The sequence below is a fragment of the Lingula anatina genome, chromosome 2, assembly GCF_051362555.1.
Source record: "Lingula anatina isolate TDL-2025a chromosome 2, LinAna3.0, whole genome shotgun sequence".
NCBI lineage: Eukaryota > Metazoa > Brachiopoda > Lingulata > Lingulida > Lingulidae > Lingula > Lingula anatina.
The window spans coordinates 18,254,412-18,279,139 of record NC_141768.1 but is presented as its reverse complement, the minus strand read 5'-3'; the positions used below and the strand labels follow the sequence as shown (position 1 = coordinate 18,279,139).

The 24,728-nt window shown below is 36.8% G+C and overlaps 2 protein-coding genes across 3 annotated transcripts in view; one reads left to right on the top strand and one right to left on the bottom strand.

The window, feature by feature from the left end:
- The window catches only part of LOC106171083 (inositol-tetrakisphosphate 1-kinase), a 26,394-nt gene extending 10,243 nt beyond the window's left edge, over positions 1 to 16,151 (bottom strand). Inside the window, exons 1-5 of the mRNA XM_087004167.1 lie at positions 16,008 to 16,151; positions 9,693 to 9,800; positions 8,991 to 9,027; positions 8,273 to 8,398; positions 1,891 to 2,008 (exon numbers count right to left, since the gene is read on the bottom strand). Coding sequence (XP_086860293.1) covers positions 1,891 to 2,008; positions 8,273 to 8,398; positions 8,991 to 9,027; positions 9,693 to 9,778 — 367 coding nt within the window. The 5' untranslated portion in view covers positions 9,779 to 9,800; positions 16,008 to 16,151. The remainder of the gene's footprint in view (positions 1 to 1,890; positions 2,009 to 8,272; positions 8,399 to 8,990; positions 9,028 to 9,692; positions 9,801 to 16,007) is intronic.
- On the top strand, positions 16,139 to 24,728 carry LOC106171042 (lipopolysaccharide-induced tumor necrosis factor-alpha factor homolog). 2 transcript variants are annotated; one of them, XM_087004168.1, is made up of 3 exons: positions 16,139 to 19,689; positions 20,245 to 20,394; positions 21,201 to 24,728. In XM_087004168.1, the coding sequence occupies exons 1-3, from the start codon at positions 19,539 to 19,541 to the stop codon at positions 21,245 to 21,247; spliced, it is 348 nt and encodes a 115-aa protein (XP_086860294.1). In that variant the 5' UTR covers positions 16,139 to 19,538; the 3' UTR covers positions 21,248 to 24,728. The 2 variants fall into 2 exon arrangements, with proteins under 2 accessions (XP_086860294.1, XP_013406585.2); XM_013551131.2 differs by having other exon boundaries at positions 20,245 to 20,476.

Sequence of the window (24,728 nt, the reverse complement as noted above, 5' to 3'; positions counted from 1 at the left end):
GCCCTGAATCAAAAAATATGTATGCATCTAAAATGCATGTACCTTGTACTTCTAAAAACCATTTCTACTTAGCTACTTATACATTTGGACCTCCAGCACTCTTTCATGACATGGTACAATGGATTTTTTTTCCTTTTTAATCCATACCTGTTCAATAACTTAAAGTTCAATCAGTGCTCAAGTTGTTTGTGAGGCTCATATATATGCAGGTGAACTTAAGCCCTTAGTGCTATTGAGCCTTAATAAATAAGACATCTTTTAGGTCATAGTGTAGTTTTAGATAAAAATCTTTTTTTTTTTTTAATTTAAAGGCCGAGGTAAAGCCTCACACTTCTTGCAACAAAAATTTGAGAGCAAATAAAGGCAGTGCTAATTGAAATCTTCAGATTTCTTGCATTCTGCATGGATTTGGTAGAACATAACACGGGTTCCAAAACAGCAATGTTTTTTTAATCCCTACAAAACTCTAGGCAGAATGGCTTCCATACACAACAGGTGTGTGTATATTAAGCCAACAATAATGTATCTCCCAAAGAGTTAATATAATTTTCAATAGATCAATCTGACACTCAGCAAGGCTACAGTACACATAGACAGGCATACTTCACATATTTTTCACCATTTATTTTCTTTGTTTTCAGACAATATTTCATGAAAAACATATCTGATACCTCAGTATTTGTCAGTGCTGCCATACACTCTGTATATAGCTAAAGATATAGGCACGGATCATTCTGCTGAGCAGAGCACAATTACTATGCCTATCATGTTCTAACAGGACATAGGTGCTGGGTTATTCATCGTTCTATTTTTATCCATTGCCAGGATGTAATTAATGTTATTGTTATTCTTCATAAATAACTTGGTATGGCATAACACATTTATTGAAACATTATCTCTCTTAGTCATACAAAGATATCAGAAACACCGGATATCAATCTGCAACTATTTTATTGTGTTTAAACAAGGAGTTATAACTCCTTGGTTTAAACAACAGTGTTACGTGTATTTTTGTAATGTTGTTTTCAATAAGGGACAGGCAAGGTCCTTTTAGTTCATTCCCATACATTCTCCATACACATAAAAAGTAAATTCACTTTCTTTTTGGTCTGTTTTATGTGAAAAAGTACAATTTTTAAGTGATTTGCAGATTGCTTATGTGACATATCATTCATTGCATGTGCGTAGCATTAATTCATTATAATGGAAATAAAGCAGTCAACATAATTCAAAACTTCAAAATCCATAACAGATGGACCTTCATTTTCCCAGGGTACGTATCATTTATTAAAGGCAAACAGTTCACTTACAAGTGGTAAATAAATCTATTTTTTTTTCAAAACAATTATTTATAATTCTAAGCCTGTGTCTACCATATGTTTCATATAAACCTATGAGGGCATTCAGAACAAGTTGATCTCTGGACTAACAGATACACGGACTAAATATGGCCGACTCACTTAAAAATAGCGCAGACTAATAAACTGTTGGTCTCCCTGCCTCCACACCCGCCATTGCTGCAGGGTCCTAGTAATTAAACCTTGGAGCCGAGATTTAATCCATTTAATGGTGCATGTGGAGGCAGGGAGACCATCAGGGAATTAGCAGCGTCACTTTTCAGTGGGGTCAGCCATATTTAGTCAGCAGATCAGTTAGTCCTCAGATCATCTGTTTTGAATGCACTGTATGAAGCATATGAACTTGTGTACATGTCATTGCACGTTTACATAAGACTAAGAAGCTTGCTTTAAAGTAATCCCTTTGCTTGTTTGACCTATAAAAAATGAAAACACTAGAGGAGGTCTTCACCAGATTACATATTTGGGTAACGCTAATATCTATAATCTTTAAATCAATATATTAAGGGCTATCAAATATGCAGGTACATACCTCCCTTGCAAATCTCACTGTCTGTGATAAGCTTACACACTTCGTATCTGTTGAGCAACCTGCGAGCATTTTGGAATGGATCAAGCAGCAGAATGTTTGGGTGGTTTTTCATGTATTCCTAAAAGATAGAACAATAGGTACCATCAAGATAAATAAATATACTTTCAGAGAAAAAGCATAGCATCATATACATAAACTGAAAAGTAACTGACTTAGAGCAGAAATAGTATGTGGTCCCTCGACAGCCACTTTATTTGTAAATCATGATATTCGATTCAGTACGTGCATTTTACTGACTCTTCCATGTTATCTGTAAAACATGTAACATGGGGAGGGGCATGTAATCTGGTTATTGCTGGCATTCAATCATTTTTGGTTTAAGTTAGGCCCTATTCAGAACAGCAAATTAACTAGTCCACAGGCATGGCAACACACTAAAAAGCTTGCCATCTAATCCACTAATAGATACCTAAAAGATTCCCCCTGTGGATTAGGTAACAAGCATTCAAGTGGGTCGGCCATATTTGATCCATGAATTTAAGTCGGTTGTTCTGAATGCGGCTTTGTTACAGTTTGAAAAAATCTGAAATCTCACTCTCTCTTTCTCTCTCGTAGAGGCCTGTAGCTAGAGGTTGCAGAAAGCTGATGCCTGCCGCCCCCCCCCCCCCCCCCCCCCCCCCCCCCCACACACACACACACACAGGGCATGGAACACTAAACTGGGTCCAATTTTAATGGTAAAACATGTCTGAGGAAAGTCAGTGCCTTGGGTGCATCAACCTTGCAATGGCCATCCATGTAGCCATAAAACAAATAAAATATAATAAGACATACTGGATTGAGTTGCAGATTGTCTGAGTGATCTTTCATGTATCTGAAGTGCATGCCCATGTTTAACATAACTCACCAGACATTGATTCATGTGGTTTATCATGCATCTTGCAGCAAATGGCAAGGTATGTTATGGAACATGCTACACTGGCTCAAGCCTCAGGAATAATTATCAGCCTCTTCAAATTTTATTAAGATAATTATTTATTATAAAAACTGAATGGTTAAAATATTCCACCCCCACACATGAATGTAATATAGACAGGACTTATCTTAAAGAGCCATATGCGTCATATAACAGGATGCTTAACATTCAGTAAGAGGTGGCACTTAAAGATAACTTCTATACCAATCTGTTCCTAGGCAAACCCTTTTGGCTGTATTCAGAACTAGACTATTTTAAACCAGAAATAGTCTAAGTTACATAATCAGGCAGTCACATTGCTTAATTAAAGGAATGATGAGTCTGTTAGGGATCGGTACTCTCTAACCACTGAGTCCACTAGTAGTCTGCGACAAAATTATTGTATCAGACCCTGCTGGATTTGAGATAGTCAAGAGGAACACGTTCCTTGTCAGATATACCCTTTGTATTTGGCAGTGGGACTATTTCTTACCTGAATATTGAGAAGTAAACATCCTTGTCTATGTTATGTATATGCAAGTCAAGCATGGTCTCAGATCAACTGTTGTACGTAATTCCATGCTCAGCCTTACTGCAGATGCCCAGGTGAGTGTTTATGCCCAAGCCCACAATTATCCTCCTCTGTGGCTGAGCAACTGTTTAAGAAACCATTCCCAGAGACTATGAGAGCATCGAGAAGAGCTGAGGTCCAGCAAGGCCGAGACCTAAACATGGCGGACCTACATGAAAGGAAGACTGCCTAATCTTTTAATGGTCTCTCAATGACTTTCAGTGACATTCATTGAGAGACCATTAAAGGATTAGGCAGTCTTCCTTTTATGTAGATCCGCCATATTTAGGTCTCGGCCTTGCTAGACCTCGGCTCTTCTCGATGTAAATGCTCTCTTTCGTACTAACTTTGGATCGAACTATCTCCGAGGGGATTCTCGCTTAATTGCAATTAACTTGAGCAGCTTAGGTGTTGGTCAGGCCTGCTGAAGCTGATAGGGGGTAATTAACTATCGTTTAGCAGCTTTGGTGGGCATCCCAGACGTCTAAGCTGCTTGGGCTGAAAGCAATTTAGCAGGGGACCCCATGGAGATGGATCGATCCTGTTAGATCGATCTAGGGATGGGAACCCAGTCTAAGGGGGAGGCCCATGATATTGTGGGTAAGAGATCTGATCAAATGTTAGATCACTTCCATTTTGTAATAGGGTGTCCTTTGAAATAGCAATGTTAATCCCCTGAGGGTTGAGAATTCTTTACACTAGAGTGATTATTATAATCATTGTTGTTGTTGATGTTGTTTAATTTTCATCAACTGTAGAAACATGGCTAAAAAGAGGTCTTTTACTTCTTCTATATAAGGTGGTCTTATAATAAAACGTTCCATATCAAGCAGTAGTGCCTGCATCCCTTTTGCAATATTTACGATGAAGTCATGAAAAAATAGTACATTTAATAGAAGTGATTTCCATAATTATGATAAACTTCAACAAAACAGATGTGTACACAAGACCATGGAGCTATTCAGTCGTAAAAATAAACCGCATTTTGTAGTAATGACTTTAAAAGATATTAAAATATAAGTCATATGTGCATTAACCTAATTTAACTGTTTCAGTAATAGTTAAGTAATTAACAGCTAAATAAACTGGCTTGCTTTTGTTTGCATTTTAAAGGTAGGTTTGCAAATCATGCACCGAAGAACTTTTTAGTACCACTATTTTTAGAATGATATATAAAGATGACTTGGCTCTAATGGGTTATTCTGAACAACAGACCTATCTATTTACAACAAGAAGCTATGCTGTAGTGTGGGTCTAGGTCATCACACTAGCAGTAGTTTTAATCTTAGTAAATATTATGCTAGCCTAGCTGCCAGTATGGCAGGACCTAAAAACTTACATATGAAGTTCTATAGACTCAATCCACTCTATCTGTTATCTGCTTGTTTGAAGACATCTTTCCGTACCAATCACACACTTAAAAGAACTGATTTGGATCATATGGATTATAAAAACTGACTCAGTTATTTCTCACTGAAACTATCATGCAATTGATTAAAGGTGTCCTATTTGGGATTTTCCAGCAAAATTGAATTTTCTTTGAAACATCAGCAATTTTTCTCCTACTAATGAATCATTACTCTATCCATAACTGCACTTGGATTCAACGTCCATTTTATTTTTAAATCAAATAATTCTGACTTCCTGTACATTTCAGATGGAAATATCAGCATTAGGTACGTTAATTAAAGGGGTTTTATAATTCTTTATAATTCTTTGAATTGGTAAAGATATGTGGACATGTAGACAAAGAATGCAGAGAGTATAAGATAAATTATATTTCTCAAATTAATGTTTGGTTTGTAATTCTTTAACTGTTAACCAGAAACTTCTAGATAACGACTTGAATTCAAAGCAGATGGTTTGTTTTTTCTGACTAATTGCATACAAATTCTGAAACAAATCCCTGTTGAGAAAAAGTGGAGTTCGGTATTTCTGAGTAACCACCGTACATTTCACAAACTTACATGATTCAACTTGCACTTTTGAAGTTTGGAACAGGGCCAGTGAAAATTATCATCAAACAGTCATCAGAGTAGATTAAAGAAAACCCCTGCTATCCATAAATTAATTTTCCTCTATTCAGGAAAAAACAAAGATATTTAACATTTAGTGGATTGTTTAATGGATCATTTCAATGCTTTTATGACTTTTAGAATCCACAACAAAAATACATTACGCCTTTCCATTATCACTCAGCATTTGGGCAATGTTCATGTACAAATGTCACTCCAGTATTTTAGGATTAGAGAAAATCAGTCTATTTAGGGGTTAAAAATTTGTACTTCAAATGTGTATTAAAGTTATAAACCTAACGGCAACCTTCCTAGCATCTTTTTCATCTTGCTATGCATTAAAATACTTGATGCATTTGCCTTGTTTGACTTGATTCTAAAAAGACATACGTAGTGATAGCTTTGGGGTCTTGTGGGATAAGTGAAAGGATAGGTAATGGTCTTTTGGCAATATCGATGTTTTCATTGTTAAACTATTATTATTGCCACTGTTCTTCACAATAGCTGTTTGTAAGCAAGGTTCCACTTTAGTAATTTTCTGACAAAATAAATGACAATGCCCACATCAGAACTTAAGGTGACAATACATGTCAGGCCCCTAGCCAGCAAATTCAAAAGGGGGGTTCTTTTTCTGAAAAAGTGGACCTTTTACAATGAAACTTATGTGTACCTAGATCAAATTTTACCCTAAATGGACCTTTTCCTGACAAAAGGGGCAGTTCTTTCGAATCCCTCAAACCCCCCCTGGCTATGGGGGGGGGGGTTTGGGTACAGCTATCCAGATGTTAGAATGCACAAAAGCAAATTTTTATATTTTTCTTTAAAAAACATCAATACTTTTAAAAATACACATTATTTTTTTTCTTTTAATTTAATTATATCGAGTTTTCAATGAAAATCTTTAAAACTAAACTACGTAGTGCATACAAACTTGTATGAGAAAAAAAAGAGCACGAGAGATTCGTGCAAAAACTCATTTAAGCCTATTTACAGATGGATCATCATTTGTCCATGATCTTTTTCAAATGATAATAATTCTTACCTGTTCAATTTGAGTAAATTTAGAACACACACCCATAAAATGCCACAGTTTAAATCATAATCAGGCTATCTGTCCATCAGATGTCAGATTTCCAGTAGTTTGTCTCCCCACGCCAATGTGATAACATGTTATGCCATGGTTCATCATCAAATAGCATATTTAATGCCTTATATCACATGTAATATCTGACCTGTGGGACTATATTTAGGAGAGGTTGGGCAAATGCTTGTGAAAAGCATGTGCAAAACAGATCTTTAGAACAATGGCTTATCTTAATGACTTTAAGGAAATTTGTCATTTTGCTGTCAGTTTTCATGTCAACAAAATAATGTACAAAGCATTTTCTTTAGAAATTTTCATATTTTTAGAAGCAGATTTTCAGAATGTCAAGGGCAACCAAAAAATAAATAAATAATATGAATAAAATTATGGCAGTGTCTGGGATTAGTGCATCCCTGTACTAAAACTTTTGGCAAAGACTAGATAAACATATCAGACATACTATTTTGGCATTACACCATACGTGTCTTGTCCAATGCACAGGTGTACCAATTTAAGTGCCAATATTTCAGTGGAAAGGCTTAGTATCTGCTTAAAGGTATTCTATAAGGGATTTTCGGGCCAAATCCAATTTTCAATTAACAGTTTTCTTCTTCTCACAAATCATTACTCGACACATCCCTGTCTTTGGATACAATGTTCTGAACCAATTCCAATTGAATGACTTGTTCTGAACAAGTCATGATTCATTTAGACCACCATGTACACCCGGAATGTTAGATGAAATACTGACAGCAGTCAACTTTATCTGAAGAATATCTAAGGTCCGAATTAGGAAAGATATGCTTTGCAGGACATTTGGAGAAAAAATATAACTGTGGGGGACATTTTCAACCATGAAAAGTGTACTTTCAAGATGCATTTAAACAAAAAATAAACGTGAGAAAACATGAGTGGCAATATGCATTTTGTATGGAAGGCACGTGAATGTTTGTGTTTGTGTATGATACTTACCTAAAGATGTTATGTGAATGTGCAATATACGTTTTTATTTTGTTTTAGAGGTGTTTTTCTTTTTCAGTGAAATCCAATTACTTTCTCTCAGTACCTATGTCAAATAATATTCCAGATATATGCCTTGAACACTTCTGGCAGATGCTTGAGGTATTCTGGCATATAACACTCGAGTGTATTTTCTCAACCATATATGGATTACGACATTAAAAGATGTCCAAAATGCAAAAGTACAAACACCTTGAAGGCACACTGTATATGCCAACAAGCCCAACATGCAAAGCCAATAATGCAGACATCTTCACCTTCAGTGTCAAGGGTAAAACATGTGTACAATTAAACCAAGCTTGCTCCCAACATATTAGTCATTTTGAGGACAGGTGTTTTTAAGGACTTCTCACTTTGAACTATCTGTTAATATATATATTTTCACTTTTCAATTAATCAATAGAGACTGTGACTTGCACTGTTATTCAAAATTTTATTTAAACTTATTTCTTATGCATCAGTTATCATATTTAGCTTTCTCTACCATAACGAAAGGTATACTTCTCAGAATTTTCCCTAAAATTGAATTTGAAAAAAGGGAAACTTCACCTACTCATGAAACATTGCTCAACCTGTCTTTGCACTTGGTTTCCATGTTTTATACAATTTATTATCAAATAATTTAGTTCTAAATGACAGGCAAGTCACTTAGATTGCCTTGTTTTGTGTCCATTTCAGAAGAAAATATGTACTACAAACTAACAGTATAAATAATATATATAACAAAAGTCAATTACCTGGAACCTGTTTAATTGCACTATTGATTCTTGCTCCCCTTGGTCAGCCAGCAGTACTAGATCATTCAGTTTGTGGACTATTGCATCAAAAGGCCCTTGTTCATGTAAGGGACGGCTTAAGTCGACCTGAAGAATACAGAAACAGACCTTATATTGTTCATCAGATAGTATTTTTCTACTCTTGTTGAGATAGCTCAGTCAAATGCAATAATCTGTGCTAGTTACAAAGTCTAAACGGAAGGTGTTTTCAAAACTAGCAAGTAACAAAAAAAATGGTAAAATAAGTCAAAGGGTTTCATTTAATCTATTGAACTTATATATAGCTGACAATGTAATATAAAGCCAAAGTCTTTTTCATAAAAAGTCTATGTAAATGTTATTGACATATTAGTTAGAATTATGAATAGAAATTGGTTTTGAGACAATATTATACTTTTGTTTTTAGAGTGAAAAAAAAGCATTTTTTGTAAAACTTAACTTTGTGGGCTAGGTGGCGTCTAAGTAACCAGACTTGGTTCTATCATACTGAATTGTGAAATGTGGCTGAATAACTATCAAAAGTTTACAAAAGACTCCAAGGGAGAACCCAGACACTTGGACCATATGTTTACAGAAGCATTCAAGTTGTCATCTTCCTGGAGTTTAGTGTAAAAATGGTTTCCTTAAAAACGTCACTGGAAGGAGCTATTGTGCATGTGACAGCAACAAGAGTACTTACCCTAACCAGTTCCATCTCTGAGTGATCATGACAATCACTGAAATGTAAGAGAGACATGCATGACTATTAGTATGACTGAGATGTTCTAAGAGAAAATCAATTTACTCTCAGATGTAAGAAAACATGATAATGAAATTTCAAAGAATTCATAGACTCGAATTTCCTTATGAGAAGTACCACAACACAATCAGTGAAGTTCCACAAATGTTAGTTCTTTGTTCTGATTTTGAAACAAAAGGCATTAAAAATAAACATTTGCCTCAGTTCTTGGGTAAGGCGACATTTAAATCATACAGCCAAACAGTGCTTTAGGCTGAGGGCATTGTCAGCTGTTTGGGGCAGTATACATGTGAACAGTAAGCCCATGTACAAGAATAACTCAAATTGTTTGTCAAGTCTTTACACTAAAGATTGTCAAAAGAACCAATAATACAATATTTGTAAAACATATCATCTTACCAGTTATGTTTAAGACCCAAAATCACATCACCAGTTAAAACGGGTGCATTATAATATTAGGTCTATGTCTTAACTGGGATTCCTTAGAAACAGCGAAGGCTCTCTTAAATGTTGTCATTTATCTCTTGGAGTCATCTTCAGGAAGCAGTTAACATCAAATAATTAGGTACCTGTCAGTTGCGGTTTCCAGAGGCGTTCTTTTCCGTACTTTTAAGACGTTACCTTTAAAACCGAATCGCTTACCTGCAGTATTGCTCAAAGTCCATCCATTTTAACTTATGGTACTTCTCCTCCGAAAACCAGTAGCCTATCCGTTTTATTTTGGTCATGGTGACGTTACCCCAGTCGACACTGAAATGATAAACACAATATTTGATTCTCTTTAACGGACCCGTGCCTGCTTATTCGGTTGTGGTTTCACGATATAATGATCCCTACACGTCGTCCGAAGCTACAGAATGTCTACAAAGCAGAGAAGAGGACGTGGTTATCTACATATTTAAAGGATCTCTGAACCCTAAATGACGACCCCCTTTCATTATTTCAAGGACAACCCGGAAGGCCAAATCCCCGATGTTCTATTTATGGAATCCTGTGTTACCCGCCCTTTTTTTTTCTTTCTTCATGCGTCACTCTACCCATGTGTAATCACCGACTCGAACAAAACAAACCACAATTTTTTAGTTACGATCTCTCTGTAGCGTATCACAACCTGTTTACCACAAAGTATGATTCTTTTTTTAGCAGCCGCGTGTCACCTGTGCCCGTCGAACTTCAGGACTCGGAGAGAAAGCGTTGGGTCGAGAACGGAACTTGTCCGACGACAGAGCAGAAATTTTGACATTTATATACATATGCAACGCGGACGATGACGTCCGGAAACTCCGACCCCTCTCGGATAACTTAATTACGTCGATTGGATGTTTGGAGCAGTTAAAGAATGACAAGAACTTCACTGATGCGACCCGCCTGCACGCGACGTCGCTGAAATGATGACCCGAGTAATTTTCCGTACGCGCTCACGTGCGTTCTATTTGTGGAATCGATTAAAACAGGAAGAGCCGTCCGGAACGACAAACGAGGTGTTTCTGAAATGTGCATGGCGTACTAATCATTGTTTCTTCATAATGTTGATATTAATTTCTGTACTATTCCAGCACAAACAAGGTCGGTTAGCCACTTTTATAGGAATGAGAAACCTCGCGAAGTCCCGGTTGACATCTTGCGATTTATGTGACTACACTTGTTACACGACGGCAGCCGTAATTTCTCTATTCTGTAATTTTTCAGAACCAAAGTAATGACAGTGTCAGACAGATGGGCTGGTTTTACATGCCTTCTTGTTTTAACAGACGCCTGCACAAGTTATTTTCAGTATCGTTTTATAAATAAAAGCATTACTGCATCGCCAGTTTTCTCATTAAATAATGTAGAACATGACATCGTCTCGAAGGAAGATTAAGGAAACAACAGATAACGATATTTCACTTTCAACTGACATCTTTCTAAATGGTGGGGAAAAGTTGTTTTCCAAACTTCTTTAATAAGGAAAATGAGGGAAATAATGGACGTTTTTTCGCTCGTGTCCGAGTCGACAAAAATGTATCTTTATAACACGTTGTGAATCCCAGTTGGCAATAAATAATAATCAAAATTAAATAAAACAAATTACTTTCGTGGGATTTCGCCAAGAGACCATATAAACATAAACGATAATTCTGAAAGTGAAATTGATAACCTACATTGAAAATTGCGTAAAATGAGCTATCCCCCTTCTTTCTTCTCCCCCCTTCCCTTCCAACACCCACACACAAACCTCATCATCTTAGTGCACATTACAGTGGATGTGTATATTTGACTAATTACGACAAAAATTATAAAAAGTTACAAAAACTTCTCTCTTAACTTTTGTAAATAAATCGATCTGAAAAAAAGAACACTTTTTAAGTACTTATCGAAAGCGGAATTGACAGTCAGTGGCAGATGGCTTTCTATAGATGACCTGGTTAACCAAAGGTGAACTCTACCAGACGATTAGTTTACCATGAACTTATTTTCATCGCTTTACTGTTAACGTTAGTCTTTTTTCCATCGAAATACGTTTTACTGTGTAACACATTTACTCGTGCCAGGTATGGGATCAGGCTTTATGATTCCGAACCCACAGTAGGGCATGGTTTGAAGTTCAGTAAAATGTAATGATTATAAAACAAAAAATGTCAAGGACAATCCAAAAATTAGAATCTAGCTGATAAAAGAAAGTTAATCTGACAAAAACATGTTCATCGTTTTATATTTTTGCTATCGAATGATCAAAATGCGTCTTAATCACGCTTTTGCCCAGTTTCTCTTTTGCGTCTTTACTTATCCAGTTGATATGTCAGCTATAAAAAGGTCAATAATTCGCTTTATTTTGTTTCAGCTATAAGTCATCAATGACAACCGTACGCACACCAACCCCTTGTTTGAAGCACAACGGAGTGACAAACTGGACTTGCCGTTTCCTTTCTGGTTGGTGTATTTTTCTGGTCTAGGAAATCTACTTGACAAATGATCGTTTCCATGATAATTGATCAGACTACGCATGCAGTCGTTAAAAATGAGCAGGTTTGTGCATTAAAGAAACACACAGTTGGCTCCCGGAAGACTCTAGTAACAATGAACAAGCATGTTCTCGCATGACATAAGCAAATAACAACATACATGGAATGCCTAGGCTCGCATGACTATGGGGTATTTGTCAATGTGCTGTCCTAGGATTACACATAGCATTGATAAAATCAGCCACTGAGATCACCTTCTTGTAAAATAACAGCATACTTAAAACCATTTGCTATAAATCTTATAATATCATAAAAACTGGCACTGGGCCTTCGTTTTTTAATTTATTCACTCCCCTCCCTCTCTTTGCCAATGAACCGGACGCGATATTTGGACAGGGTTTAACTTTTTTTTTTTTCATTTTAAAATTATTTCTTATGGACATCACAAAGTATCATAAAATTATACATACAGTAGAAGCTTAGTATCCCAGAACTTATGAATCAATGACACAGTTGAATTTTTAATGGAAGCCGACACACTTTTTTCATTGGAGTATTTTTACCAGTCCGTATTATATCTAGGCTCTGCGTAATGGTTGTTTAACTGAATGATCAACCTAACCGAGGGTAAACTATCCGGGATATTCGTTAATGTGATGTTCTACTTGATGTTAAGCAAAACGTTAAAAAACTTAAAATAGAAAAAGAAGAAAAAAACTGTGTCGTTTTGTCAGCTGTTTTTACTCAATGTGTCACAGTGGCAACGGCGTCTATCAACATATCTTTATGTCGATGAAAATGTTCTACCGTGACATTTTCAACTTCTTTTGATATTTGTACTGCTTTTAAAGAGCCGATGGATCGTTCGCTTCATGGGTCCAACTTTTAAACACGTTATCTTGTATGCACTTGCCGTTCAAGACCAGAAAGACAATATTTGATTAACCCTTTATTCTCTCCAAACATTCGAGGTGTAGGTAGAATTCTCGTTCTTTTTATCGCTATTTCATGGCAAATCGTCAAAATATAAAATGGACCAAGACGAGCACCTTCCAATATTAATCTTATACCGTAAACTTTTATACAGACCATATAAACATCGTTTAGAAAACTATATACATTAGTCTCCAGATGACTCCGTGGCCCTTCGTTCTAAGTACTGATTTTATAAAACTTCAAGATGCGTCTATTTTATTGACCACGCTTACTGGACGATTTCAGTTCATTCATTCACGGAGTATTTCAAACGTCGATATGTCACAAAAACATCAGAAACGTTGATCGTCAATTTCCCATCTGTCCTATAAGATGCCCTATAAACTAAGCTCATAAAATACCTATTAGGGCCACATCAGCGAGATGACAATTTGGCCGTGCCTTTATATCACTGATGAAATCCTTTTATTTTCATAGTAGTAAACTAAAAGCTTGTCTATGAATACCGTCAATTGTTTATTTCACATGGGCACGGTTTTCGTTTCTGTGGTAATGTCGGTTAGCAGTTGTGAAGAATTCAACTATGATAAATGCCGATTTGCACAACAAAGCGGGCTTCTAACATTTCGATGTCCCTTAAACTTTTTAAGTATTGAATGCAAATAACGGGAGAGCAAGTAACAACGGCCTTGAATGGACTCACCAATGCAACTGGAATTTTGACATACTATAACGACTACGTAATATACATCGACGTCATCTAGAGCCGATCGTTTAACATTTATCGTTGTTGTTATCAGTGTTGTGGAATATCAAAAGTTTTTTACACGCAGATTTCCATTGATTGAGTTTTACTGTGCCATATCAAGCCAACCTTGTCATGTTGAAGAAGAGATCACGACAAAATCTATGAAAACCCTGTTATAGCTGCCTGACGTTTTGTTCAAATCAATTTTAAATAGCAAGTTTTCCAAACTGCCAACAAAACACCCTCTTCTCTTTAAAAATTATTTACAGATTTTTCTACGTAGAATTGAATGTATTTGTACATCATTAAGCAGTACCATGTGGACAGGCCTTGAAATAAAGTGCACGGCAGATGCTGAATTTTCTAACCAATCATATGCCCCAACTTAGAACAACTTGTACACACGCGTGCGCCTGACAGCGTGTATTGGTCTTTGTCTTTGGTCATGACTGAAGAGAACGACAAAGTCACTCCAATCTATTCTATTCTCCTCTATAGTCACGTGTAACCCCTGAGAATCGAAGCGAGCTGCTTGATCACTCCGCGTTTTCTGTTCACCCCATCAAGCAAGTCAGCAACGAGCCGGCAGTTAAAAGATTCGACGCAACACAAAATTTGATTTCTGGATAGAGACAAGCTATACCTGCTAGCAGACAGGCGGTTGTGGCCTGTGGGTGTAGCAGAACTTCTACCCGGGATCTCCGTTGATCACAAATACCTATTGATTAAAATGAAAGAAACTGTGTGATTAATTAAACATGACGTGAAGAAAACGAGTCTAAAATGGAAAGGCCTAGCGCAACGACAGCTGCTTTTGGACGCATGACTCGAGGCCGATGAACAGATGCGTTTGGGTGTTTGGTTTAAGTTCAAGTGTGCATTTCTTTTCTTGAAGAAAGGTAAAAGGTTAACACTTATTTAAGCAGCAACAGATGCGGAGGCATTCAAGTTTCAAGATGGGTTTCTCTATGAAATAGCATTGCTGAAATTATAAAAACAGCAGTTTTTGAAGAAAACTTATCCATGCATACGTTATCGACATTTTATCAGACAAAAGTAGATGTGTAACCAGTGCATGTGTATTTGACTTCATAATCAAAATATTTCTTTTCACATAAGAAAATCATAAGTGAGGGTAACGGATGTGTTCGGATACAAGCATCTCGCCTACGTTTTTATCACGAAGGACGTTCAAGAGCTAAAAGGCTCGAGTTCATAGCTTTTTATCTACCTTGTGAGACAGACGTATCCGGCAAGATAAACGGAAACTACATGAAAAGCAAAGTAAATGTCAAGTTTAAAAACAATATTGATAATGGAGAGACATGGTCTCGTAGCAACTATCCCTTTCTATTAAGTCTGATAGTGTCGAATAAACATCGTTCACCACTATATATTGTAGTAAGAAAACGCCAACAACTGGTATGACAGTTAAATGCGTCTATTTTCTGTGAGTCTTTTTTGTTAACACGTTATCCGTGATGCTTTAATATAAACACAGTATTTATTTAAGACAGTACTGCAGAATTTTAGGAATTCTATTGACTGATGTTTTAATGATCTGATATATGTTGCACTACGCGTATAAAGCGCAATGAAGAATCACAGACAACCCCGTCTTTGTAATAACACTCGGAAAGGACTGGGCTAAAACGAGTTGTTTTTATCATCAGACAGTCACACAATCATCATTTCCTCAATAATAAACGTGACATTCAGCACTTCCAACAGTTTCACTTGTGTTTTACGTTTTCAATAAATGTCTCTTTTAAGACCTTGCTTTGACTCAATATTTTTTCTTTAAGAAAGTATCCGTCAACATGAAATACCAATCTCCAAGGTGGCACACTTTGAGGGGTGGATTTAAAAATGCTCAATTTGTGGCTGCACCAGTACACATTCCAAACTGATCGAGTTGTCCCGTTACAGTAGTATAGGTAGCAAAGCACTATTAAATCACTGCCATTTTACCATTCAATGTGGACTTAAAGGACTGATGCCAGGTGGGATTGGGGTGGGGGAGGGGGGTTTGGTATATACCTATAGTAAGGAGACTTCTCTTTTAAGCCTCATTCACAGAGCCCATTAAAAACAAACAAACAAACAAAAAAAGATTAATGTGAGGAGACATCTAAAAGTCAGGACAACAAGACCAGGACAATTTTCGTTTAAACATCCCCACATCTCATTAGGCAGAAAATAAACAATTTCAAATGCCTGTTTCCATCGTTTTTTCCACGGTCACTCCGTCACGCTACCGTGTCAAGCCGCGAAACCAAGTTAATTAGACAACCCTTTAAGTCCGGGTACGTGTCTCTTTCAGGTAATTACCTTATGTGTAGTGACGTGTCTGTCAATATCCAAAATGGGACTGCTGTATGTATGTCGAGTTGCTGTATCCTGTTTAATAACTTCCAAGAGCCCAAACATAAGACAAAAGGTAATAAGTAGTTATACCAAAATATAGGCCAGTCTACTCAATCAATAGAAAAGTTTCATTTATCACACAGAAAGGACCCTGTGTCAGAATCATAAAAAAATGATCGCACAATTATAAATAACTGATAGTTAACTTTCGTGTGATTATATAGCCTAGTGATCTTCGTTAATAGAAAATCTGAGCCATCGAGTGCAAATTATACACTTACATATTATTGGTCATTAGGGGAAAATGACGTAGTTGTTAGGTCAATGAAAAGCTGTTAACGTTTTATTTTCTTAAGGTTTTTTCTTAATACCAGAAATATTCAATTCACTGGCATTGTGTTTAAAAATACTTGATGAGGCGTGATTAAGTGTAATATAGAGCTGCGTCAGTGGTAGCCAAGACACAGACATGACTCACGCCATGCTGGGCATCGTGGCGCAGGACTCGATTGTTTGTAAACAAGGTAATCAAGCCCTAATGTCTGAGTTGCTGGGGCAAGGGGGGGCAATAACAAATAAATAGACCTAAGGTCAATTTCCCGTTAAAAACAAGTAAAGACGTGTAGGCCTCATTATAGCTTACCATTTTCGACACATCTTTATAAGAAGACCATTACTGCCTTGTGCACCTTGGTCTACAGTTGTACTTAAATTTCATTACAGCATTCAGTTTTAGGCCTACCATTAAATTCTCTTTTTATAAACCCAGCTTGTTCATTTAACCCCCCATCATGGGGCCACAATACCCATCCTCAAAGAACTTAACGGTAAAATTCTGTTAATTCCCATATTTCGTGAAACATTACGCTTAGTCTTACAGAATGGGTCACATGTACATGAGACTTTTCATGTGCACGCCAGTCTGACGTCTTTTAACTGAGCACTTACTATTTTTACACGCAATCGCAAGGCAAGATTATCAGCCGCTATTTTGGGCAGGGGATTCAACCCACAGTACACTGTACCAGTAGGGCCTATGTCATTTTTACGGTTTTTACCCAAAACTGACAGCTGTCACGTAAACAGCCCCGTCACATGATAATGTGCACTTCAACTTGATCCAGAAACATTGAAAATCTATCTTATGATCGATCTCCGTGTCAACACGCCTATGCATGCTCGCCTTCCAATACATCAGTCGTGTTCAATGAATCGCCATCGCTGGTCAGATTATGTGATACGCTACTTACGAAGTTACGTTATATTCATATTTTACGTACCGTGGTCGAGATAACGTATGTCCGAGCAGATGGTGTTAAGTCCAAAAGCAAATCACTAACTCAGTTTGTCAAGTCCGAGTAGCATTGTTATTATACACAGTAATGGTGGTATCCAGTTGAAACCAGGCCGACCCAATAATAATATAAGGAATCAACGGCGCATGCGTTAGATTAGTCAAAGAAGGTCAATGTCATGTGTTTGTTCGTAAATGTGAATGACGGCACGGGTGTTTTGCAATTTAATTATCTGTGAAACTAACAGTCCACTTACTGCATTTGAACATATGATAAATGACCACGTGAAAAGAAAAAAGGTGACTCGAATGACTCATGTGACTCTAATTACAAAAAAAAAAAAAAAAAAAAAACTTGAAAATAGCACATAGGACGGACTAGTACCTACATGTAGGGCATAGACCGACTGAGTCTAATAAAAAATATTAGATTCAGAGCGATTGATATCGTAGACTTTTTACGCATACATCTCGATCAATACAAAGTAATATTCAAATAGATTAAATCAATGTTTGTTGGACTGCTAACGTTTTTTACAGACTCAATCTAACAACAGCTGCTGAAGTTGTCATTGGAATACTCATCGGTAAATTCCAAAATTGGTCCAGTAATTTTAAAAAGACGGTAAAATAAATTAAAAGGAAGAATCGGTTGAGGACATGACAATGCGGGTATGTGGGATCCAAAAAGGTTTATCAGACTTTGCCTACATCTTATAACGTTAATAAAAAGAAAAGTTTTAATAACTGTAGGCCTATTTAGGGATCGCTGAAGATGCCGAGGAGTTCAATCAAAAATCACAATGTAGCAGTTTCTCTAGCGCGTGTATTGGTGCATGCGCGTGTGTGCGACATGCGTAGGTCCCACACAGGGGGGGGGGGGGGGTAGGAGGTAGTGATTACAGTTCACAGGAAATAAAATCATCAATTCACAAATAACACTCAATTCTTAATTCAAGTCAAAAACTTAATTCCTATCTCGCTGATAATGCGAGTAGAAATCATGCAAATCAAGTATCACCGGGTACAGGTATAATTCTTCGTTTTACGAAGGACGAACAATAAAAAAAACCATATTCACGAGTCACAGGAATTGGGTGCTTCACGGATCACGTTAAAAACGTGTAATATGCACGTTTCACGCATCCCGGGAAATAAGTGGCTTCCAAATGGAACCCTCTAAGTAATCTTATTTGTAAGCAATGTTTCATAATTTATATTTGTAGCCCGAATTAGTCTAGTCTTTTGAGCTGCATCCCCCGCCCCCAGTTCAAACTTATGACTCACTAAAATTTTAAAAATCAAAAAGAAAACATATTTTTTAATCAATTGAATCTATTGGGCAGTGAATTTAAATGGAGGCCTATTTTCTGATTAGCTTCTATATATTATTCCTTGAAAATAAATTCCATATATAACCAAATGTACATTTTTTGTTCTCTTGCAAGGATTCTTGTTATTGCAAATATTCTAGGACATAATAAGAACTTTAGGCGAATGTGTTTGTTGGGACGAGGTACAATGGATGAACTGAATTTTTTTGCGCCTCTATTGCATTCATGCTAATTGCTAAATATCATATTGTTTTTAGCTTATGTGATTGAAGGATTTTCATTCCGTTTGTAACCATAAAGACAGGGGAATCCATTAAAAGCAGTTCGTTAAATGAACCAGGCAGGGCAGAGATATAGAAAAAAACGGAATGTACAAAGTGAGAAAACATTTCAAATATGTGTCGCAACGTCCGCGTGGCTTTTACATTAGGTCAAATTGCAACGTGATGCAATATTTTATAGATCTATGCCGCAAAGAAGCCGTAAAAACCGAAACAAATACACAAAAATCGGTTTTGATTGTATTATTATTGTAGTATTAAGATTACGCAACGCACCAAAGTTTTCTTATGGAAAAACATTGAAAATTCTCGATTGTTTTAATCAGAATATAGCGACGCACGCTAATTCCCAATCTACAGATACATGTACCCATTAAATTAATCAAGCTGTGCCCAAGGGACCAGCAGTCCTTGATTATATCGGGTTTTCTGTATTTTTCACTAACTATATCTTCATTGGAATACAGCTTGGACTGACATAAAACTGAAGAGAAGGGCTATATATTTGGGGTTTAAAAGCAATCTACTTCCGTAGACGTTGGGATACAGTGAGCAGATTAAAACTGCCAAGGAACCAAACTGAATCATGTCACATTCAGTTGACATATTTACCGTCTTGGATCCTCCATCGTCTAACAACGACAGGAATGCAGCGGCGGTACCCCCCATTTCCTCTTGGGTGCCACCACCCCCACCTCCGAAATCTTCGGACAAAGAAGACATATTTGTAGTGCAAGGTAAAGGAATTCTTATTAATAATATTTTAAAAAAGTCAATTATGCAATTTCCCTATGATCCACTCCACCACTGTAGGCCCTATGTCTATGTCCAAATCAAAGGCGGATCCAGTCCTACTTAATTTCCAAAACAAAATGGCGAATTTACCACGCACCAATCCCTAAAGAAGAAAAGACTCGCTCTTAAGCCCAAGCATTTTCTAACACTTGGATCTGTAATAGCAACGACTTGCACCACTGTTAATGAAAATCAGGAAAAGAGCGAGAGGGGTAAAGGTAAAATGTCACCCTTTTCTGATATTTTGAATCTGTCAGAGTCATTATTTTGATGTGACAAGGATGAAGTTTTCGTTTTGTGAAAAAAAAGGATACAAGAACAATTCGTTTCATATGCACGCCATAATATGTATATCGACAAAAATGAAGAAATTCCAACTGTCCTCTTTGTAAATATGTAAATCACAGAAGACTTCATAGAAGTTCTAGACTCTCTGCTCCCTTTGTTCATACTGATATTTCAATATTATTAGCGGTCTTGGTTCGGTTTTGATTTAGGCTATACCCACCCCACACAAGCTCCTTACTCCCAAGGCGGGCCAAGAGTTCATTATAACCACCAGTCCACCACGGTGGTCGTGACGTCACAACCTTCTCCGATGGACCACTATTTCACCGAAGACTCGGTGGAGGCGACTTGCCCCAAATGTAAGCAAGTAATAATGACCAGACTGTATCACCAAACTGGAACGTGTACATACCTGTCTTGTATCGTGCTTTGTGTTATTGGGTAAGTATAGAATCAATTGGCGCCCTGAGTTTCAGAGACTATTGAAAACTCAGTTGCACAGCCATCACCCCATCTCGCGTGGAGACGCAGGGTAATGCCGGTTGCAATGTTAGTGAGAAACAACCGAGATAGCCTAAAACAACCCCATATGAGACTTTTATAGTAGGGTTAAGTTTTAAACGATGAGGGCGAAGCTCTATATGCATGGGAATGTCTTATTAGATAGTAAGTGTCATCAAGAACATGGGAATTCCGTGCTGTTGCGAAATAGACTATCACTCGATAGAACTTACATTCTGTCGCCTTTTATCAGTTCCCATTATTTCTGCCATTTTTTCTACCCCCCCCCCCCCCCGCCCTTCTTCTCCATCTCCTTTAAATCCTGAGAAATATTTCTGGACAATGCTTTAAGTCTGGATTCTGCGTTAAGGAGTTCAATACACTCGTGGGGTTTAAGGGCCACTGTGATGATAAACTTGACTGGCTAACTATCACACACAGAATATTATTAAGTTTTATGTATAATTTATACAGCTGTCTGTAGAAATAGAGAATAAACCCAGTATATTTCATAACTTTGTCAACCACACCAGCAAGGATGCATTACTAGGAATTACATTTTTAATCATTTACATGTATAATATCGTATCCATATGGAAAGATTTTTTTAAATTTACATCACAAGGAAAATCAGATACTTCTGCATATTTTGTCTTTTATTCAGATTTCCATGCGCGTGTTGTGCTATTCCTTTCTTCTGGGATCGGATGAAGGATGTGGTCCACTCCTGTCCAAAGTGTAGGGCTGTGATAGGAATACACAATAGAATATGAAGACCAGCAACTCTTTCCGATCCCAGATACGGACCAAGGTTTCCTGAACCTACTGGATCCACACTCACGGACAGAATAAGCACACACTGCCAGGGCAAGGAATTACATACTTTCCTTGGTCAGAGCCACAGAGATCTTTTTCACTAGATATTCAAAGATATTTCTCTAGTCAAATATCTACACTTTTCTTATACTGCGCTGTGATATTTCTTAAAAAAAAAAAGACGTCATCACCCAGGGTGCATCTGCTAGAGAGTACAGAATGCATGCGTTTCAGAATCCATATGAGCACTCCAGTTTTGACTTACGTTCATATCTTGACGGAGACCAGAAATGTCAGCAAATGAGATGACTTACGCAGCATTTAAAACGGGGATTATTATGTTCCATGGTCGTCTGATGGTAAAATTGTTGGAAATTTCTTGGAGATTTTTTTTGCTACATAAAGCTCTCAGGCACGTTGTTTGTCTTTAAAATTATGACATTATTTTCATTTTTGAAATCCCACAAAATGTTTTAATCTTTTACACAATGTGTACAACATAGTACATGTATATAAACGAAAAATTTAATTGACAAGTTGAGAATTGTTAGAAATAATCCCACTGGTTTTGTCCCGTGTCCAATGAAAAGATGTGTAGGTGTGTTTTGGTTGATTTTTTTGCGCAAATGGTGAAATAAGTTCACAGAAAAAAACTTTATGTTGATTTCTCTCTTCGCATATGATACTTAATATTCCTACCTTTCTTGTGTTTTTTTCCAACGGCCTTCTTCACTGCCAACATACTGTAGAATGTTTGGGTCCTTCCTTTCTGGTCTCTTGCCATTGTCTGTTTTTTTTTTTTTTTTTTTTTTTTTTTTTTTTTTTAACAAGATGGCTACCGTTTCCTTTTTACCTCTCAGAGCCACGCTCACCAGACTTCTCCTGCGTCTCCATCTTGGAGCTTTGTAACACCTGGGCCTTAGCTATTGTACTTTATACATGTATTCATTATTCACATTATGCAAGATTTTGCCAAACTTTCATAGCTGTACTGACGATGGAAGCTGATAATTTCGATGAGGCTGTCCAAAATTTAATTATAGAACTAAAAAAACATTTTATGGATCTCAACGGTTCTGGATAGGGTATACCTTGGTGATTATGAAATAATTTTTGAAGTTTCTTGGAAAATGATTTTTTTTACTGTCTAAAGTTCTAATGCACTTTGTTTATCTTTAAAATCTATGCAATTATTTTCATTTCTGAAAACCTACCAAATGTTTAAATCTTTTACGGAATGATGAACTACACAGTCCATAAACGAAAAAATTAATGGACGAGTTGAGACTTGTTAGAAAAAATCCCATGGGTTTTATCCAGCGTCCTATGTGTGCAATGCTCTCAAACTGTCCAGGTATCTTCTCTAAAAGATCCAAGAAGGAGCATGTAAAACCAAAAGGTATCACAGCTAGTACATAAAATGTCACCAGTAACACCACCATTTTTATGATCTGGCTGGAGTTATCACATGTAGAATTGGTCATTGTCAGTCGCATTTTAGCTCGTTTCCTCAAGGACTGAATAAGCTTCCCGTAAAGAATGAGCATGGATCCAGTTAGTGAAAAGCTGATAATGAAAGGAAACACCCTGCGGTAAATAATTATGTAACCATTGGCACATTCCTTCAGTTGAACAATTTGGCAAAAGTCATTTGAGCTGTGTTTACAAGGAAGAAACCCAACAAATTCAGTATCGAAAAACTTAGGAAGGTGAAACAAAGCGATCGCTGTCAGTAATGCGTATGTCCGCCATCGCCATTTTGTTACCTTACGAAACTCGATGCTTTTTACAGGTTTGTTAATCGCAAGATAACGGTCAAATGCTACAAAAATTAGCAGACAATGTGAAGATAGTTTTGCAAACAGCATGATTGGCCAAATATAAACAGCGGTTGTCTGCATTGCAACAAAGAACCAGTCAATCCATCCCAAATAAACGTGCAAAGCAGGTAGATTGATGTTAAATATTGCTGTGGTTAAAAAGATGTTATCCATGATCGCAGTCCAGGAGAGTAGATAATCAGTGGGTGTATTTGCTCTCTCCTTGTAAAATACCATGAAAGACAGAGAGTTACAAATTATCCCCAGTAGGCTGACGACCAGTGATGAAAATCCTAGAACAACGGTGAGGTACAAGTTAGAGGCCGTTTGGTGCAAGGTGGTGTTGTTCACCAATGTACTGTTCAATGTATTTGTCGTGAAATTCAATTCTTCCAATTTGTCCAAAAAAGCTTCCATCATGCTTCAATGTGTAGTTGAAAATAAGATATTGAACAAATGAGAAACAATCTGAACGATGACTATACTCATAAAGTTGGGCCTTTATATCATAGAATTTGACCATGTCAATAACCAATAAGAGTCCAGAATGTACTTTATTTGATTTTAACAGTAACTAGGATTCCAATTTCGATTGACGCATGCATGGATGAGAGGATGTTAAGTGATACAGAAGGAGACAATAACGAACTCTCAGCTGTAACCAGTGTGACACAAGACCATGAACAAAACAATGAAAAAAAAATATTCTCTGAAAAGCAGTGCATCTTATTGACGTAAATAATGATCTTAAAGAAATGGATGCCCGGTCAATCCATGTCACCTTATTGACTGAATAAAAACTCTTTGTGCTCTACCGCCTATTCAGTTCAATCCATACCTTTTGAGAAAACTGATATCAAAAACAATGTACGGAGTCATCTCCTCTTTTTTTGTAACAATATGAAGTTGCCTTAGATTCTCTCTAAGAATCATATCTGGTCACGATTCTGCCAGTAGTCTGCGATTGCAAGTGTTCTGTTGGGTTGGGCATCGTAATTGTAATATGAAACTTAGGCACCCTCTGACAAATAGAAAACAGGTTATTTCCTGTATTTGATGTGGCTTAGGTTTCCACCAATTGCTACCGATGTCTTTTTTTTTTCAATTCCGCCCCAAACACAGATGCTCCTCTCAGCCCCAGTTACTCTAGGTATGACACACTCTCCACAGCAGGCCTCTTCAAATATTTTTCAATGGTTTTGGATAGGGTATACCTTGGCTATTATAGGAAGATTGTTGAAGTTCCAAAAAAAAATTCATTTTATCGATATGCATAAATCTAACACGTTGTTTGTCCGTTATTTTTGTTGGTATTGTAATAGTTTCTTAATGACTCAAAATGTATTGTTTGTGAAAAGTGTTTAATAAAATTTATAAATATAAAAATGTGATTACTGTAATTTGTGTGCTATGGGATTTTTTCAGTAATTCTTCAGAAATATATTTGTCCTAAATCATTAGCTCTTTTTGTCATCATTTTTACCTCATCAAAGATGAAAAAGCATTGTAAAAATTGAGTCGTGAAGATCGCCTTAGCTCCTCAGCTTAACAGTGAA

Bases quoted from the DNA above. Each gene is read 5' to 3' on its own strand.
- LOC106171042 (XM_013551131.2), top strand. From the start codon at position 19,539: ATGTCACATTCAGTTGACATATTTACCGTCTTGGATCCTCCATCGTCT. The intron at 19,690-20,244 runs GTAAAGGAATTC...GTTTTGATTTAG, and splicing joins AGACATATTTGTAGTGCAAG to GCTATACCCACCCCACACAA. The intron at 20,477-21,200 runs GTAAGTATAGAA...TCTTTTATTCAG, and splicing joins ATCGTGCTTTGTGTTATTGG to ATTTCCATGCGCGTGTTGTG.